At 38.0% G+C, this 20,914-nt stretch overlaps 1 protein-coding gene across 2 annotated transcripts in view; it reads right to left on the bottom strand.

Moving 5' to 3' along the window:
• PIAS1 (protein inhibitor of activated STAT 1) overlaps positions 1-20,914 on the bottom strand; it is a 138,026-nt gene that overhangs the window by 29,896 nt on the left and 87,216 nt on the right. For both annotated transcript variants that reach the window (XM_049905813.1, XM_049905814.1), the window contains exons 5-7: positions 20,801-20,891; positions 20,056-20,190; positions 7,297-7,402 (exon numbers count right to left, since the gene is read on the bottom strand). In XM_049905813.1, coding sequence (XP_049761770.1) covers positions 7,297-7,402; positions 20,056-20,190; positions 20,801-20,891 — 332 coding nt within the window. The remainder of the gene's footprint in view (positions 1-7,296; positions 7,403-20,055; positions 20,191-20,800; positions 20,892-20,914) is intronic.

Here is a 20,914-nt window from a genome sequence, read left to right as displayed (position 1 = left end):
TAGTATAAATATAATTGGTATTTGTATACTGACCATGTATTCTGCAACCTTGCTAAACTCATGTCTTAGTTTTAGTAGCATTTTCATACATTCTTTGGGATTTTTCCCAATAATGCCATCTGCAAATAAAGACAGTATTATTTATTCATTTCTAACTGTATGAATTTTTTTTTTTTTTTTTTTGGTCTTATTGTGGTAAATGCTGAATAGAAACAGTGAGAGCAGATATCCTTGCCTTGCTCCCCATCTTAGGGTGAAGCATTAGTCTTTTACCCTTAACAACGATATTAGCTACAGGTTTTTTGTAGTTACCTTTATTTGAAAGGAAACTCTGGTGGCGTAGTTGTTAAGAGCTACGGCTGCTAACCAAAAGGTCAGCCATTGGAATCCACCAGGTGCTCCCTGGAAACTCGATAGGGGCAGTTCTACTCTGTCCTATTGAGTCGCTATGAGTCGGTAATCGACTCAACGGCAGTGGGTTTGGTTTTTTATTTGAAAAAGAAAAATAACGTTTGTGGACTCACATTACTTGATTTCAAGACTTACCATTACAAGCTAAAGTAATCAAGACTGTGATATTTGCATAAGGATAGACATATATCGATCAATGGTCCAGGAATAGACTCAGACATCTATGGTCTGCTGGTGTTTGGCAAAAGGTGCCAAGGTAATTAAATAGTGGAAAAGATAGATTTTGCAACAAATGCTGTGGAACAACTGGATATGTGTGTGTGTGGAGGTGGGGGGTAAAGAACCTCTAACCCTACCTTGCACCATATACAAAAATTAACTCAAAATGGATGGCAGACCTAAATCTAAGAGCTAGAACAATAAAACTTCTAGAAGAAAATGTTTGTGACCTCAGGTTGGGCCAAGATTTCTTAATATGCAAAAAGCATAAACTTATTTTATTTAAAGGAAAAAAAACTGATAAAGTAGGCTTCATCAAAATTAAAATATAAGTTGAGACCCTGATAAGAAAATGAAGAAGCAGGCCACACACTGGGAAAAAACATTTGCAAAAACACATCTGTTAAAGAATCTGTATCCAGAATATATAAAGAATTCTCATAACTTGATATAAGATAAACAACCCAATTTTAAAAATAGCCAAAAGATTTGAACAGACACTTCACCAAAGAAGCTATAAGGATGGCAAATAAGCACATGAAAAGATGGTTAACATATTTAGTCATTTAATTTGCAGTTTTCCTATTTAATTTATTAGGAAAATGCAAACTAAAACTACCATTAGATTCCACTACACGCGAACCCAAAAACGCACGAACCAGAATGGCTAAAATCAAAACCGCCTGACAATGCTAAGTGCTGCTGATAACGGAGAGCAACTGGAAATCTCATACATTCTTGGTGGGAATGAAAAAATGGCATACCCAATTTATAAGAAACTGTCAGATTGTTTTCTAGAAACTTACCATATGACCCAGCAATCCCACTCCTAGGTATTTACCCAAGAGAAATGCAAACATATATCCACAAAAATGGGATACCCATACGCAAAATGCAAATGTTTATGTTTATTTATAGCAGCTTGATTCATAATAACTCAAAACTGGAAACAATCCAAATATGCATCAACTGATAAATGGATACACAAATTATGGTACAAATAAATGGAATACTACTCAGCAATAAAAATGAACAAATTACTCACACATGAAACTACATGGATAAACCCAAAAAGCATTATACTAAGTAAAAGAAGTCAGACACAAAAGGCTATATACTTATTTTTACACAAATAACACGTGTGTTATATGTTTTTTTCCAACTGCACGTCCCCGCCAAATTATTTTCATAAGGATACCAGGCTAATATTTTTAGAGCAACACATAAAAAAATTACCATAGTGCCTTTAGGAAAATACCTGCGGAGGGCGTGTGGGGGGACTGAGTGGCAATAGGTAAAATATAAAATGCGCACTATTTGTGTAAAAACACAATACTGTAGGATTCCATTTATCTGACATTCTAGAAAAGGTAAAACTACAGATACAGAAATCACATAAATGGTTACAGGGATTGGGGGTAAGGGATGAGACTGACTGCAAAGGGCCACAGAGAACCTCCTGAGGGTAAAAGAAATGACCTCCATCTTGATTGTGGCAATGCTTCATGACTGCCTAAGTTTGACAAACTCATCCAACTATACACTAAAAAAGAGATTTTGACTGCTTGTAAATTATACTTTAATAAACACGACTGGAAGAGAAGAAGGGATGGAAACAGAACTACATTAAATTAAACCACAAGAAAAAATGGAGCGGGGCGGGGGGACTGAAATATAAGTACTTGTTCTCCGTGGGCAAGAGAGTAAAAATGAAGACCGTATTTATCCTGCTGTAATAAACAGCACGTGGGAAGTCATCCGGATTTCCAGCAGTAACAGTGTTTTATTATATGACCTATAATAAAGTTACAGCTGGACACCTGTGCAATAAAGAATTTGGGCCTTTGTCCCCAGTTCCTGGGAGGTAACCTTTAAGTTCTTGGACTTTCTCAAATAATTTAAATGTCTTTGCTATTCATGATGGGACCCCCAGGCCACACTGATAGCTTATGCTGATAAGATGGCTCTGTATGGGGGCTGGCCATGCCAGAAAGTCCAACCATGTGATCACTGGTTTGGCCCTTTGAAAGGTATAATATAAGCCCAACCTTGGGGAGGGGGGCTGGAGATTGAGTTCAATCATGTAGTCAGTGATTCAATAGATCATGCCTATGTAATGAATGAATCTCCAATGAAAACTCTGCACTTCAAAGCTTGGGTGAGCGTCCCTAGTTGATAATATTCTGAGCACTGTCACACTGATATGCTAGGAGGGTGATGTGCTCCTGAGAACAACAGAAGCTTCACGTTTTGGACCTCTGAAACCTCATCTTATGGCTCTCTCCCTTTGGCTGGTTCTGATCTGTATCCTTTTCCTATAATAAAAAAGTGTAACTATAATATAACTGTAGTATAAACGTAAACATAACTGTAAGTGTAGTGCTTTCCTGAGTTCTGGGAGTTCCAGAAAATTACCAAACATGAGGGGAAGGGAGAGAATCCCTGAATTTGTAGCCAACTGGTCAGATATGAGGGTGGCCTAGGAACCCCTGTACTGTGGCTGGTGACTGGAGTGAGAGCAGTCCTATGAAGTACTGTGCCCCTAACCTGTGAGGTCTGGCCTAATTCTGGGTTGTTGGTGTTAGAAGTCATTTGCACAAGTTGCTTTGTACGTCATGTTGAGAAAGTTGGAATTTTTATTTCACTTAGGTTGCTACCAGAGGGGAGACGTGAAGAAGTGTCAAGAAAGAAGAGGAAGATTATTTAAAATAAAGGCAGGATATAAGGGCTCAAACCAGGGCAGTGATGGTAGAAATACAGAGAAGACAGATTTGAGAAATATTTAGGGTATAAGTTTGATAGGACTTAGTGAGTTCAGTTTTAAATACTTGCATTTGCAGAACCAGTGTAAGGGAAGGCAGCTAGCTCTATAAGTCTGAAATTCTGGGATAAGGTCTAGGATGAAGATATAGATTTATAAGGTGGGATGTGATTGTCTACACAGACAGCATGCAGTGGGCCAAGGATGGAACCCCAAGAAATACCAACATTTAGGATGCTTTCCTTAAGAGAATCCATTGGCAACTGATTGGAAAGAAATGGTCTGAGGAGAGGAGAGGAGAGAATTTCAAGGGGCAGTTTAAGTGGAATGATGTGGGTTAAAGACAGATCGCAATGGGTTACAGTGAAGAAGTCGAAGGAGCAAGTAGACTCCTTCAACAAACTAGGATAAGAACAATAGGAGAAACACAGAACTGTATCTACAGAGGTGCTTGTTTTCCTTTTTCAAAGGATGAAAAGAGACTTGACAGACAGGGAAACACAGGAAAAGAGCAGAAAAATGAGGCAGCCAGGTTTCATAATACTATTTACTGAGCATCTCCACCTGGATGTCTCATAGGCATCTCAAACACCACAGATATAAAACTGCATTCTGATGTTCCCCCTGCAACCTGATCTTTTCAACAGTTTTCCATTGCAATAAACAGCACCACTGTGTAACCTGGTGCTCAAGAAGCCTAGAACTCAACCTCAATGTCTTTTCCTTCACTCCTCACATATAATCAATCACCATTTCTACCCCGACAATACTTCTCAAATCTATCAGTTCTATTTTCATCATTATTCCCTTAGCCCAAAACAAAATTGTCTCTTGCTTGGACAACTGCAATAGGTTCTTAACTGGTCTTACTGCATCAGGCTGGCCCTACCTCAATTCAGTCCTCAAAATTATCTTTTTATTGTCCAAATCTAATGATGTCACTCCTCCGCATAAAATCCTTTATCAGCTTTCTATCTTCTATATGAACTTACCCGCTGTGTATCTCTCTGGCTGCTCCTCCCCTTTACTCTCTCCACTCCAGCACCACTGGCCTTCTCTCCTGGCATACTTCCCTTCCCGTCTTAGGGCTTAACTCCTCCTCATCCTTGTAATCTTAAACATCACATCATCAGAGAGGACTATGTCCTCCTGCTGGATCTCCACAGATTTCCCTGTCTCTCTTCTTCACGGTAACATGTTACAACTGTAATTCATTTGTGACTTGCACAATTATTTAATGTCTTCTCATCAGACTGCAAGCTTCTGGGGGATGCAGAGTTGCTGTGTGTTTTGCTTAATGCTACCTACATTCTCTAGTGCCTGGAACACAGCAGACTTTTAATATAATTCCTTGAATAAGTAAAATAAATGAAAAAAAGATTAACCTTGAGCAGGAAAAGGGACATGTCCTCCTAGAAGACTGAAGGGAATAAAGTGAGGCTGAGCACAAATGTAGATAAGTTGAAAGGTAGTTTTGGAGGCGCTAAGACTAGAGAAGAAACAGGAGGTTTAGAGAATTCGCATCTGGTAACCCAATTTTCTTTCACTGATGGTATGCTGGGAAGGGGGATAGTGTTTGTGTAAAGTATAGCCAAGGTTTGAAGTGACTGCTGAAGTAGGTGGGTGAGGGTGAGAACCTGACCAAGAGTTACTAAAGACAACGGCGTGATGTTGAGATAAGAACCGTACATAAAAGGTAGGGCCACAAGACAAAAATCCACTAAATCAAATAAATCAGAGAATGAATTTCTGACTTGGTAAAAAGTCTAAATACTATCTACTTTATCCTTTCAAGAAGAATAAAGTACCTGACTTGACTAATAAAACTTTGCCATAAGAATTTAATAAGACTAAGAATGACTTACAATGAACTTATATGTAGATAAACTGATTCTTCAAAAAATATCTGAGATACCTGCCAACATTTTTTTAAACAATCTTTCAATTACACAATTAATTTGTTGGAAAGTTATTTCTTTATGTAACTTTAAACTTTATATAACTCTAACTATAAAGGTAAACACCCAGCAGCACTGTGAAAGGCCTGGTATTCTGCTTCCATTACTATTACAGCCAGGAAAACCCTATGAGCAGTTCTATTCTGTAACACATGGTGTCGCCATGAGTTGCAATCGACTCGATGGCAACTAATAACAACAACAACAAATGTAAACAACCTCTGTCTTGAATCAATTACAACAAATTTCTTTTGGGCAGGATCCAAAGTAATGTTTCACTCGGTACCCCAGGCCAAGAAGTAAGACAAGACATAAAATGTCACAAAAATCCCACCTGCTCTGCTACTTCTCTCCACCTCCAGCACTATATCAGAGTTGAAATAAATAGCTTTTGCTACTAACAGTGGCTAAGAGTGGCTCCTTGGGGAAAATACAATTCTGGGCTCACCGTCCTACTCTCCCTCCAGGTGGTGGTGCTATAACGACAAGTGCAGAAGCATTAACTGAGCAAAGACAGCTTGCACTATTATTATCTTGCAATATAACAGCTTTATCTGCCTTATTTCTTGGTATCCCCTTCCCCACAAAGGCTCACAGAACTCCATAATGCTTTCTGACTCGCTCTAGCACTATATGACAAACATATGAAGATTCTCAGTGGAATGACAAGGAATGGACTTTAGCAAGATAGGAAAAAATGAAGCTCTTCACTTGCACCCTCCTTCAGGGAGAGCACTGTCCCTCTTCCTTTTTCAGAAGCTCCACTATCTCCTTCTCCCTGCCTGCCGGATGGTACCTCCACTTCTCCAGGCCTAATCAGTGCCATCACTCTAGTCTGTCAAGGAATGCCTACAGAAGCATCAGCTAAAGGCGTGTTGCCTCTGACTCTGGATTATCTACAGTTTTTTAAAAAGCCCTTTTAATACAGAAAAATCCGTCAATGACCTACCGCTATCAAATGACTGTCTGAATATTGATACTCAGAGGCAGTAGGTCTTTTACTGACACAGAAACAGGTAAGAGAAAAAGATAAAAGTTATGCTACAAAGGGAAGTGAGAGAAAAGCCAATTTTATTATCTTAGTTCCTTCCTAAGTACAAATCTGACAGTGGGCTTCATTAGCCAACTCACATCAAAGATCCTTAAAGGGTACCTGCAAAAATTTTGTTCCCTAAGGGATCAGTCTTCACCCCCAAATTCATTCATGAGGAATACAAAAAAGAGAATATAAGTAGAACTTAAGTTCACATCTTTGGAAAGGCCACTGACCTCTGGCATTAACTCTCAAAAACTGAGGCCATAACAGTCAATTTGAAGACCTTACTATGTCACAAATCCAAAACGTCAAAATGAACTGTTCAGTAATTCCCATCTATGAACCCAGACTTGGGAGAGACTTCAGCAGTTACCTGGTCTAAACCTCTCAACAGATGAAGAATACGAGACTCAGAGTAGAATGACTTGGCCAAGGCCATACAAAACTGACTAACAGCAGGACCCACTTTACTATTATTTCTACCACCCTACTGATTTTCTTTATACTTTGTTAATGCAGGGTTGTATTTTCTCCTGGATAAACCTTCAGTCTAAAATAACTCTCTTGAAAAATATGCCAAGTTTCTCTTCCCATCTCCTAGAATTCCTAAACTAATTATTTTATGAAGCTTTAGTAAAATATTCTTCCATGTTCGTGTACTGGCTATACAAAGTTACTTTTAGGATCAACAAAATATAGATTATAAAATATAGGTCATGACAAAGATATTAAAACTACTCTCAGGTCTGGTTTTACCCTAACTCACAGAAAAAGGTTCTCAGTATTTTCAATCCTGTATGACAGACTCTAGTAAAAGACAAACCCTAAAACTTCTTGAGTTGAGAAAATACTATTCTAACCTTTAACAAAGTATTTCAGCTATATAAATGAAATAAGTTTATCATACGTACTTAAAGCTCTAGAATGATCCGGATTCCTTATTCCCTTTGCTCGTAACCTCTGAAGAAGAACTGTTGAGGACAACTGTTTTACAAGATACACTGCCATGGAATAGTTCTGGAAAAAAAAAAAATGTAGAAAACAAACAACATATGTAAGTAAATAGTAAAACGGAAGTAAATGGTACATCTATTTTAATCCCACATTGATAGGGCAAGAAAACTAACACTTGTCAAACACCTCCTGTATGCCAAGTCTATCTCAGGTGTTTTCATTTAATACTGACCGAAAAGCTGCTGAAGTGCTCGTATACCTATCTTCATGGATGAGGAAAGTGAAGTGTGAAAAATTAAATTAACTTGCCCTAATTATTTTACAACTTTTAAGTGACAAAGCCAGAACTTAAACTCAGGTCTGCCATGCCTCTCTATTACTTGACTACCTATGCTTGAAGCTAATTAATTTAAGGCACTATATAAAAGGATACTGTTAAGACTAAGGCCAATAAGGACATCAAAGTCATCATAAACAATATTTAGTAGGTGACATATATCTAAAATAGTAGCTATTTTTAAAAATTATTAATGAGATTGACTTCCTAACCTATCCTAATTTATATCTTTTAACCTCCTTTTATGCCTTCAACTAGTTCTTGAAAAGACCCTATTTGAGCAATTATTACTACAAAGTTCTTCAAGCCAAGTGAGTATTAAGGGAGCTGCTGGTTTGGCAGATAAACACATGAGTATCTACTGCCGGCAGAGAAGAGAACAAAGAAAACAGTTTATCAACAAGCCAAGACAGAGTGAAAGGCACATGACTGAGTAAAGAAGAAAAGAGGGCTGAGGCTTATGCAGGCAGGGAGAGAGAACTAAATGAGAAGGACCACTGTTCATTTGGTGTTGGGATCAAGAAATCTGAAAAACAAAGGGAAGAATAATTACTGCCATCTTATACTTTATAGCTACATACAGTTTTCAAAGTACTCTCAACATATGTATCTATTTCATTTAAACATCACAGAAGGCCTGTAAGATATAGGTAGGATGGGTATTTTTCTAAGTGAAGGGCAGATGAAACTGAGGCACAAAAAGATGATATAATCTGCTCAGGATCATGCAACTGCTTGGTGACAGAGCAGGCACTAGAACCCAAGAACAGAGATGTCAGGAGCATGGACTCAATGACCAAGGCCGGTGTATTCGTCACAGGTCTTCCCTTCACAGACCCTACTTGCCTTAGAGCCTCCTAATCTAGTCCAATGCACATTCCAATTTTCGGTTACTTTCCCGTATTTGGAAATGCACTCCCTTCTCTTGGCAACAAGAGAAAATATTCTCCAGTACGCTCCAGAAAGCCAAATTTTCATTTAAAGTTCATAAACCTATCCATGTTTATATGCTATGTTCTCTTTACAGATGAGGGAACTGAAGCATGGAACAGTTAAGTAACTTGCCCAAAGTCACACAGCTAATAAACTGCAGAGCTGGGACTGAAACCCTGGTCCTCTGGCTCCAAGGCTGTTCTGTTAACCACTAGGCTGCAATGTCTCTCTACTGATGCTTTAACTGGAAGGAATTAAAAAACAAACAAACAATGGGATATCAAAGAAAGCTACTTTACTTTCATTAATAAAGTTCACAATTTATTAATGAGGCACAAATAGCCTTAAAACTTTCCCAAATTTTAGTGCATAAAACATATCATCTAATATAAAATCAAAAAGCCTCTTTTAGAAAAAAAGAAAACTTATCCACCTTTATTGTTTAATGCTTCAAGAAAGTAGAGAAATGCTAATTAATACTGAAATTATATACAGACAACTTGAATCTTCAGAACTAGGAATTTCCCTCAGGCTTCATATAAATATTTAAGAAGAGATCAAGTAGAAACCACAGCTACAAGTTCAGTGAAAAGGTATTTGTTCACTCTAGTTGGAACATGTAACCAAATAAAAAAGAAAGAAGCAACAAGAATGGCGGGTATTAACAAATGCCACTTGTACCAATAATATGGAATTAAACTTTCCATCAAATCAAAGGAGGTCAGCAGCAAAACCCCCCAAACTTAATAATGGCATAGTATCTCTTCTAGGCAGATGATGTTATATTGTTACTGCTAATCCTCCAAGGTACTACCTAGCTCCAACTACTGAAATACACTGCATCACTGATGTTTTTGTCAAATGCTTTTCCAAAAGTCTTCTAAATTCCTTATACTAGTATCTAAAATATTTCTCTATAAACAATGACTGTAATGGGTGGTAAATGCTGTAATTACACTGAAGTAGGATAAGAAATTACAAGCGGTCACTTACTTCTTCCTTCAGGCACTGTACTAGCTCTTCTATTCATTTCATTTGAAAATGCGTATTTATAACGTTTCTCAATAGCAACTAGTCATAAAAATTTATCAGCAAAACAGTAATAGATTCTACATGAAGAGTATCTTCACAAGTTGCATTAAAATCAGTAATCTAAAAAAAATATCTAGTAACTTATCACAGTTCTGGGCTTTGGTGAAAGAATAATTTTCTTTTTATGTCTTAGTTCAAAAAGGCTTCCAACTCGTAAGACCAGGATCTACACAAAGACCTTACGTAGTAGATCAAATCACTGATGACAATTTTTTCTCTCTGAGGCCTGGAAGGCTTCCCAGGGAGGAGTATCTCGCCTGCTATTCTAGCACCATATAGCAGCAACCACGTTCTCCTCTCTCCACAGTTTCAAACTTGTTCTATATTTCACCTTAAACACCCCCTTCTTATCTGGTTGGCTACACTCTTCACAAAGGAAAAAGATATTCAACCCCCTCTTCAAAAAGGAGGAAAAAACAGCTTCTCCAACCCCCCAAACAAAAGAATCAAAATCTTTCCCAAATGAAGATACAATCCGGGAATTATCAGATACAGAATATAAAAAACTAATTTACAGAATGCTTAAAGACATCACAAATGAAATTAGGCTAACTGCAGAAAAAGCCAAGGAACACACTGATAAAACTGTTGAAGAACTCAAAAAGATTATTCAAGAACATAGTGGAAAAATTAATAAGTTGCAAGAATCCATAGAGAGACAGCATGTAGAAATCCAAAAGATTAACAATAAAATTACAGAATTAGACAACGCAATAGGGAGTCAGAGGAGCAGACTCGAGCAATTAGAATGTAGACTGGGACTTCTGGAGGACCAGGGAATCAACACCAACATAGCTGGAAAAAAACCAGATAAAAGAATTAAAAAAAAATGAAGAAACCCTAAGAATCATGTGGGACTCTATCAAGAAGGATAACTTGCGAGTGATTGGAGTCCCAGTCCCAGAACAGGGAGGGGGGACAGAAAACACAGAGAAAATAGTTGAAGAACTCCTGACACAAAACTTCCCTGACATCATGAAAGACGAAAGGATATCTATCCAAGCTGCTCATCGAACCCCATTTAAGATTGATCCAAAAAGAAAAACACCAAGACATATTATCATCAAACTTGCCAAAACCAAAGACAAACAGAAAATTTTAAAAGCAGCCAGGGAGAAAAGAAAGGTTTCCTTCAAGGGAGAAATTTCAATAAGAGTAAGTTCAGACTACTCAGCAGAAACCATGCAGGCAAGAAGGGAATGGGACGACGTATACAGAGCACTGAAGGAGAAAAACGGCCAACCAAGGATCATATATCCAGCAAAACTCTCTCTGAAATATGAAGGAGAAATTAAGATATTTACAGATACACACAAGTTTAGAGAATTTGCAAAAACTGAACCAAGACTGCAAGAAATGCTAAAGGAGATTGTTTGGCCTGATGACCAATAATATCAGGTACCAGCACAATACAAGGTCACAAAACAGAAAGTCCTGATATCAACGCAATTCAAATAGGGAAAGCACAAAAACAAACAAATTAAGATTCATTCTAAAAAATAAATAAATAAACAAAATAATACACATAACAGGGAATCATGGAAATCAGTAGATAAACGATCACAATAATCAAAAAGAGGGACTAAATATAGGAGGCATTGAACTGCCAGATGGAGAGTGATACAAGGCAATATAGAACAATACAAGTTAGGTTTTTACTTAGAAAAATAGGGGTAAATAATAAGGTAACCACAAAAAGGAATACCAATTCCATAACTCGAGAAAAAAGCCAAGAAAAACGTAACGACTCAACTAACATAAAGTTAAACATTATGAAGATGAGGATCTCACAATCTACTAAGAAAAACGCCTCAGCACAAAAAAGTATGTGGAAAAATGAAATGACCAACAACTCACATGAAAAGGCATCAAAATGACAGCACTAAAAACTTATTTATCTATAATTACACTGAATGTAAATGGACTAAATGCACCAATAAAGAGACAGAGGGTCACGGACTGATAAAGAAACACGATCCATCTATATGCTGCCTACAAGAGACACACCTTAGACTTAGAGACACAAACAAACTAAAACTCAAAGGATGGAAAAAAATATATCAAGCAAATAATAAGCAAAAAAGAGGAGTAGCAATATTAATTTCTGACAAAATAGACTTTAGACTTAAATCTGCCACAAAGGATAAAGAAGGACACTATATAATGATAAAAGGGACAATTGATCAGGAAGACATAACCATATTAAATATTTACGCACCCAATGACAGGGCTGCAAGATACATAAATCCAATTTTAACAGAATTGAAAAGTGAGATAGACACCTCCACATTTATAGTAGGAAACTTCAACACACCACTTTCGGAGAAGGACAGGACATCCAGTAAGAAGCTCAATAGAGACACGGAAGACCTACTTACAACAATCAACCAACTTGACCTCATTGACTTATACTGAACTCTCCACCCAACTGCTGCAAAATATACTTTTTTTTCTAGTGCACATGGAACATTCTCTAGAATAGACCACATATTAGGCCATAAAACAAATCTTTGCAGAATCCAAAACATCGAAATATTACAAAGCATCTTCTCAGACCACAAGGCAATGAAGCTAGAAATCAGTAACAGAAAAACTAGGGAAAAGAAATCAAATACTTGGAAACTGAACAATACCCTCCTGAAAAAAGACTGGGTTATAGAAGACATCAAGGAGGGAATAAGGAAATTCTTAGAAAGCAACGAGAATGAAAATACTTGCTATCAAAACCTCTGGGACACAGCAAAAGCAGTGCTCAGAGGCCAATTTATATCGATAAATGCACACATACAAAAAGAAGAAAGAGCCAAAATCAGAGAACTGTCCCGACAACTTGAACAAATAGAAAGTGAGCAACAAAAGAACCCATCAGGCACCAGAAGAAAACAAATAATAAAAACTAGAGCTGAACTAAATGAATTAGAGAACAGAAAAACAATTGAAAGAATTAACAAAGCCAAAAGCTGGTTCTTTGAAAAAATTAACAAAATTGATAAACCATTGGCTAGACTGACTAAAGAAAAACAGAGAAGGAAACAAATAACCCGAATAAGAAACGAGAAGGACCACATCACAACAGAGCCAAATGAAATTAAAAGAATCATTTCAGGTTACTACGAAAAACTGTACTCTAACAAATTTGAAAACCTAGAAGAAATGGATAAATTCTTGGAAAAATACTACCTACCTAAACTAACACATTCAGAAGTAGAACAACTAAATAGACCCATAACAAAAAAAGAGATTGAAACGGTAATCAAAAAACTCCCAACAAAAAAAAGCCCTGGCCCAGACGGCTTCACTGCAGAGTTCTACCAAACCTTCAGAGAAGACTTAACACCACTACTACTGAAGGTATTTCAAAGCATAGAAAAAGACGGAATACTACCCAACTCATTCTATGAAGCTACCGTCTCCCTGATACCAAAACCAGGTAAAGACATTACAAAAAAGAAAATTATAGACCTATATCCCTCATGAACATAGATGCAAAAATCCTCAACAAAATTCTAGCCAATAGAATCCAACAACACATCAAAAAAATAATTCACCCTGATCAAGTGGGATTTATACCAGGTGTGCAAGGCTGGTTTAATATCAGAAAAACCATTAATGTAATCCATCACATAAATAAAACAAAAGATAAAAACCACATGATCTCATCAATAGATGCAGAAAAGGCATTTGACAAAGTTCAACACCCATTTATGATAAAAACTCTTACCAAAATAGGAATTGAAGGAAAATTCCTCAACATAATAAAGGGCATCTATGCAAAGCCAACAGCCAATATCACTCTAAATGGAGAGAACCTGAAAGCATTTCCCTTGAGAACGGGAACCAGACAAGGATGCCCTTTATCACCGCTCTTACTCAACATCGTACTTGAAGTCCTAGCCAGGGCAATTAGGCTAGACAAAGAAATAAAGGGTATCCAGATTGGCAAGGAGGAAGTAAAGCTATCACTATTTGCAGATGACATGATCGTATACATGGAAAACCCTAAGGAATCCTCCAGAAAACTACTGAAACTAATAGAAGAATTTGGAAGAGTCTCAGGTTATAAAATAAACATACAAAAATCACTTGGATTCCTCTACATCAACAAAAAGAACACCGAAGAGGAAATAACCAAATCAATACCATTCACAGTAGCCCCCAAGAAGATAAAATACTTAGGAATAAATCTTACCAAGGATGTAAAAGACCTATACAAAGAAAACTATAAAACTCTGCTACAAGAAATTCAAAAGGACATACTTAAGTGGAAGAACATACCCTGCTCATGGATAGGAAGACTTAACATAGTAAAAATGTCTATTCTACCAAAAGCCATCTATACATATAACGCACTTCCAATCCAAATACCAATGTCATATTTTAAGGGGATAGAGAAACAAATCACTAATTTCATATGGAAGGGAAAGAACCCCCGGATAAGTAAAGCATTACTGAAAAAGAAGAAGAAAGTGGGAGGCCTCACTCGACCTGATTTCAGAACCTATTATACAGCTACAGTAGGCAAAACAGCCTGGTACTGGTACAACAACAGGCACATAGATCAACGGAACAGAATTGAGAACCCAGATATAAATCCATCCATGTATGAGCAGCTGATATTTGACAAAGGACCAGTGTCAGTCAATTGGGGAAAAGATAGTCTTTTTAACAAATGGTGCTGGCATAACTGGATATCCATTTGCAAAAGAATGAAACAGGACCCATACCTCACACCATGCACAAAAACTAACTCCAAGTGGATCAAAGACCTAAACATAAAGACTAAAACGATAAAGATCATGGAAGAAAAAATAGGGACAACCTTAGGAACCCTAATACAAGGCATAAACAGAATACAAAACATTACCAAAAATGATGAAGAGAAACCAGATAACTGGGAGCTCCTAAAAATCAAACACCTATGCTCATCTAAAGACTTCACCAAAAGAGTAAAAAGACCACCTACAGACTGGGAAAGAATATTCAGCTATGACATCTCAGACCAGCGCCTGATCTCTAAAATCTCATGATTCTGTCAAAACTCAACCACAAAAAGACAAACAACCCAATCAAGAAGTGGGCAAAGGATATGAACACACATTTCACTAAAGAAGATATTCAGGCAGCCAACAGATACATGAGAAAATGCTCCCGATCATTAGCCATTAGAGAAATGCAAATTAAAACTACGATGAGATTCCATCTCACACCAACTAGACTGGCATTAATCCAAAAAACACAAAATAATAAATGTTGGAGAGGCTGCGGAGGGATTGGAACTCTCATACACTGCTGGTGGGAATGTAAAATGGTACAACCACTTTGGAAATCCATCTGGCGTTATCTTAAACAGTTAGAAATAGAACTACCATACAACCCAGAAATCCCACTCCTCAGAATATACCCTAGAGAAACAAGAGTCTTCACACAAACAGATATATGCACACCCATGTTTATTGCAGCTCTGTTTACAATAGCAAAAAGCTGGAAGCAACCAAAATGTCCATCAACGGATGAATGGGTAAATAAATTGTGGTATATTCACACAATGGAATACTACGCATCGATAAAGAACAGTGACGAATCTCTGAAATATTTCATAACATGGAGGAATCTGGAAGGCATTATGCTGAGCGAAATGAGTCAGAGGCAAAAGGACAAATATTGTATAAGACCACTATTATAAGATCTTGAGAAATAGAAAAAATGGAGAAGAACACATACTTTTGTGGTTACAAAGGCGGGGGGAGGGAGGGAGGGAGGGAGAGGGCTTTTTTTATTGATCAGTCAGTAGATAAGAACTGCTTTGGGTGAAGGGAAAGACAACACTCAATACAAGGAAGGTCAGCCTAATTGGACTGGACTAAAAGCAAAAAGGTTTCCGGGATAAAATGAAAGCTTCAAAGGTCAGCGGAGCAGGGGCTGGGGTCTGGGGAACATGGTTTGAGGGGACTTCTAAGCCAATGGGCAAAATAATTCTATTATGAAAACATTCTGCATCCCACTTTGAAATGTGGCGTCTGGGGTCCTGAATGCCAACAAGCGGCCATCTAAGATACATCAATTGGTCTCAACCCACCTGGAGCAAAGGCAAAGGAAGAACACCAAGGTCACACGACAACTAAGAACCCAAGAGACAGAAAGGGCCACATGAACCAGAGACCTACATTATCCTGAGACCAGAAGAACTAGTTGGTGCCCGGCCACAATCGATGTCTGCCCTGTCAGGGAGCACAACAGACAACTCCTGAGGGAGCAGGAGACCAAATTCTCATAAAAAGACCATACTTAATGGTATGACTGCGACTAGAGGAATCCCGGAGGCAATGCTCCCCAGACCTTCTGACGGCACAGGACAGGAACCATCCCCGAAGATAACTCATCATGCATGAAAAGGCCTGGGCAGCGGGGGGGAGAGAGATGCTGATGAAGAGTGAGCTAATTAAATCAGGTGGACACTGAAAAAAAAAAAAAAAAAAGGAGGAAAAAAAAAAAAAGATGGGAACTCTAAGTTACACTAAAAGTAAAACATTTGGAAGGATTTTAAAAATCTAATGGTGCCATATTCATTAGTCAAAGGAAAAGGATATAACCTTGATAGATGTCAAAAAGGATTTTGATAAAACTCAAAATCTATTTCAAACAAAGATACCCAGTAAAAGAGGAACAGGACACACCATTGATGTAATTAAGTTCTATAGGAAATTAACAGCCATTATGACACTTAACACTGTAACACCCACAGCATTCTCATTAACATAAGGAACAAGTCAAGAATGCCCACTTGCACCTGCCTTATTTAACTGTGTTCTAAAGGTTCTAGGCAGCACAACAGAACAAGAAATAATGGCATAAGTATTAGGATTATCATTATTTGTAAAATGATACATCTCAGACTCAAAACTGCCTACCTGGAAACCCCACGAAATCAAATAAAAAGTTATTAGAACTAATATGTGAAGTTAGGCACAAATTTTTCAAAAATAACTAGCTTTTAAATAAACTAACAATAAATGAGTACTTTAGAAAATATAATAGAAAAAAGATCTATTTACAAAAGTAATAAAAACAATAACAAGCATAGGAATTAATTTTTTTTAAGAAAAGGGCACTTACAGGGAGAAATCTATGAAATTCTGGAAGTGTTAAAGAGGATTTGAGTAAATGGAGAAACATACAGTTCCTGGAATGGGTACATTAAATATTGTAAATAAATTCACTCCCCCAACTTAATCTGTAAATATAAAACAATCTCATTCAAATTCCCAGGGAGCTTTGAGTACAAGGTGGAGGAGGAAGAAGAGGAAACTTCATAAAATTAATTCTACAGTTCATCTGAAAGAATAAATGCTAAGAAACAAGAGTAACATAAGGGAACATGTCTCGCTCTCTGTAATAACTTTTGTAACCTTTCCTACTCTCTTCAATGCCCCTATTTCTTCTCTCACTCTTAGCAGATTTACTTCACTTCCTATCTATCTCACAATATGAGAAGTCATCAGATCAGAACTTACTCACGTCTCTGGTACCAAACATACACATCAGTCCTTTCATTCTCCAACTAAATAAAGCTGTCTCTCCTATCTACTGCTGAGTTCTTCCAACTATGCAATTCACTATTGATTATCCCTTCTTTCTCTTATATATTTAATTTCTTCCTCTCAAGAAGATCCCTGTCATCATCTTTCAAACATGTTAAAGATTCTCCCATTAGAACAAACAACTCTCATCCCACATTTTCCTCCAGCTCACCCTCGACTCTTTCCAAAGACACATTTCTATCATTCACTATCTCTACTGCCTCACCTCCAGCTCACCAAAATCTGGCTTCTACTCCCACCATTCCACCAAAACAGCTCGTGCTAAAGTCACCTTCATGTTCTTCATCCAAAGGGTATCTTTCAGACTTCAACATACTTTGCCTCTTAAAAAAACACCTGTTAAATACTGCCTACCATCGCCTCCTTTTTGAAGCTCTTTCCTTATCTTTTCTCATACCCAGTCCCACCTCTCTGGCACTATTTCCCATCTCCTCCTCAGGCTCATTCTCCTCTACCCAGTATTAAATGTTATAGTTCCTCAAGGACAGCCCTTAGGTGCTCTTCTCTTCCGACTTGATATATTCCTCCTAAATGTCAGCCCTGCCTGTGTGTCTTTTTTTTTTTTTTTTATTAAGCTTCAAGTGAACGTTTACAAATCCAATCAGTCTGTCACATATAAGTTTACATAGATCTTACTCCGTACTCCCACTTGCTCTCCCCCTACTGAGTCAGCCCTTTCAGTCTCTCCTTCCGTGACAATTTTGCCAGCTTCCCTCTCTCTCTATCCTCCCATCCCTCCTCCAGACATGAGATGCCAACACAATCTCAAGTGTCCACCTGATATAATTAGCTCACTCTTCATCAGCATCTCTCTCCCACCCACTGACCAGTTCCCTTCATGTCTGATGAGTTGTCTTCGGGGATGGTTCCTGTCCTGTGCCAACAGAAGGTCTGGGGACCATGGCCGCCGGGATTCCTCTAGTCTCAGTCAGACCATTAAGTATGGTCTTTTTATGAGAATTTGGGGTCTGCATCCCACTGATCTCCTGCTCCCTCAGGAGTTCTCTGTTGTGCTCCCTGTCCTGTATGTCTTTAATACAATCAATTTGCAGGTGTCTCATACATTTTATTTCCCTCCCAGCCTAAATGTATCCTTTGAATGGTATATGCTCAATTACCTAATTCAGAACATCAAAGGCATCTCAAACTCAAAACCTTCAAAACTGAACTCAGGGTTTTCCCCATCCACCCCTCCAACGTCCCCTCATTAAAAACAAAAATCTAAACTTGGTCCTTTGCAGTGTTTCTTCTATCTCAGTAGTATCATCATTCACCTTGTTACCCAAGCCAGAAACCAAGGAGTTGCTCCTGACATAACCACCTTTCTCTCAACCACCCATCCACTCAATCCATCACTTAGTCTTTCAGTTTCACCTACTTAACCTCAATCCCGCTACCACTCTCGGCCAAAATACTTTCTCACTAATACTTCTGCAATAGCTTGCTCCTGAGGTGGGCTCTTTGCAAACCTTTATTCAAACTACTTTCTACTCTAAAGAGTGGTTTTTTTCTCAACAGAAACATGACTCTGCAAACTTTCACTTAAAAAGAAAACCCTTAACATTAGCATTACCTACAAGGTCCTCCATGGTTTCCTGCCTCTCCTGCCTCATCTCATACATTGCTCTTCCCCGCTCTTTGGCTTCCTGCTGCAGTGGCTCCTTTTCAGCTTTTTGGAAAAAAATAAGCTCACCCCTGCCGGTGGGCTGTTATGTAGGTTGTTTCCTCTGAACCTTTTGCCTAAGTGATTCCTACCCTCTCTCAGCTTTTGCCTCAGTTACTACTTCCTTAAGAAAGTCCTCCCTGACCTCCTTCTAGCTTAAACAAGAAACCCTTTAATACACTCTAAAATCATCATGTACTCCCTTTATAGTACTAACAAGTTCGTATTTTTTGTGTATGACCACCTGCTCCTTAGACACCTCAGGCTCTATGAAAGCAAGGACTTTTCTTCCCCCCCACTGTGCCACTGTCAAGGAGCCCTGGTGGCACAGGAGTTAAGTGCTCAGCTGCAAACCACCAGCCGCTCTGCAGGAGAAGGATGTGGCAGTCTGCTTCCATAAAGATGACAGCCTTGGAAACCCTACGGGGTAGTCTGACTCTGTCCTACAGGGTCGCCATGAGTCAGAATCGACTCAACGGCAGTGGGTTTGGTTTTTGATTTTCGGCACAATGTCTGGCACACAGGGAGCATTCAGAAAATTTCAAATGAATTAGTGAATACGTATGAGCTCATTATTATAAAGCCTCAATAATCAAAAGACTCTACTTAAAAAAGTATTTATCTTAAGCCACATATAAATTTAAGATGGATTAAGCGTAAAATATGAAATCTTAAAAGTCTAGAAGAAAATATAAACAAAAACATGTTGTTGTTATTGCCGTCAAGTCAATTCTGACTCATGGTGACCCCATGTGTATAGAGTAGAAGCGCTCCACAGGGTTTTCAAGGCTATGATCTTTCGGAACCAGATTGCCAAGACTGCCTTCCAAGGCACTCCTGGATGGGTTTGAACCACTAACCTTTCAGCTAGTAGATGAGCACTTAAATATCTGTGCCACCTAGGGACTCTCTAAACAAATATTTGTGTGTGTATTTTTTAAAGGGAACACACTGAAAATTCATTGTGAGATAAAAATAAATTCTTCTGTAACTTATTTTACAAAATCATTTACTTATAAGCTCATGAAGCCGTGGAGACTATTAACCCTTTTAGGTTAATACAAATATCTGGTAGAAATAAAAATTTACTTACTCTTCCAATTTCTGCAGTCCAAGAAACAACAATGGTGTTTGGTACTGTTGTGGACAATCGGACAAGTGAGGTGATATTAATTGGTCGGCTGGGTCGCTTTGGTTCCACACCATTTTTAGTAGGTGGAAGATAACCCTAAGAATGAAATGATTTCTTTTATGCATTATTTCCACAATAATTTAAATGTCCATTCCTTAACAAAACGCCAAAACCTACAAACTACACACTAGAAAATATGAATATTTTATTCAAGAGTAAAGAAGCAAACATTTAAGAAGTTTCCTGTGCTATTATTTCTCTAAACATTACAGTCTCACTGTACTAGGCCTGAGAAAAAATATTGGTAGAAATAAGAAATCCTTAAAATTTAAGAATCAGTAGAATTCATAAAGAGCTTAGATAAAGCCTATAGAGAATATTTTCAAGGGCATCAAAACAGTGCCTCTCCCAGCCCCCATTTACAGCACTCTACCGCATGCTCACAGGGCCACATGAACACCACTGAGGTTCTGTTGAAACGATTTCTTCTCCTCTAAATCTACCACACCCCAGTCCAAATACCAGATTTGCTCCCCACAGCTAATGTCACAGCTGTTAATTGTACAAAGGTGGTACAAGCATTTCACTCAGTCACATGGAAATATATCCAAAATAAAACAGTTTATGAAAAATCACAATCACAGCTGTGATGACTTATTCGCTAGCTATGTTGGCAAGGCATTTAAAAACAGCTTTTAGGACTTACTGGAAGGCTGCAAGGCTTTGTATTCACTTTCACACAAAGATTGGGTGGGAAGTGATCTTCTTGTGGACAACTGGTTTCTGATAAACAAAACCTAAACAACAAGAAGTTTGATTT

This window comes from Elephas maximus, chromosome 13 (genome assembly GCF_024166365.1).
Source record: "Elephas maximus indicus isolate mEleMax1 chromosome 13, mEleMax1 primary haplotype, whole genome shotgun sequence".
Taxonomy (NCBI): domain Eukaryota; kingdom Metazoa; phylum Chordata; class Mammalia; order Proboscidea; family Elephantidae; genus Elephas; species Elephas maximus.
Note: the sequence above shows the minus strand (reverse complement) of the source record. Positions and strands in the feature narration are given on the sequence as shown.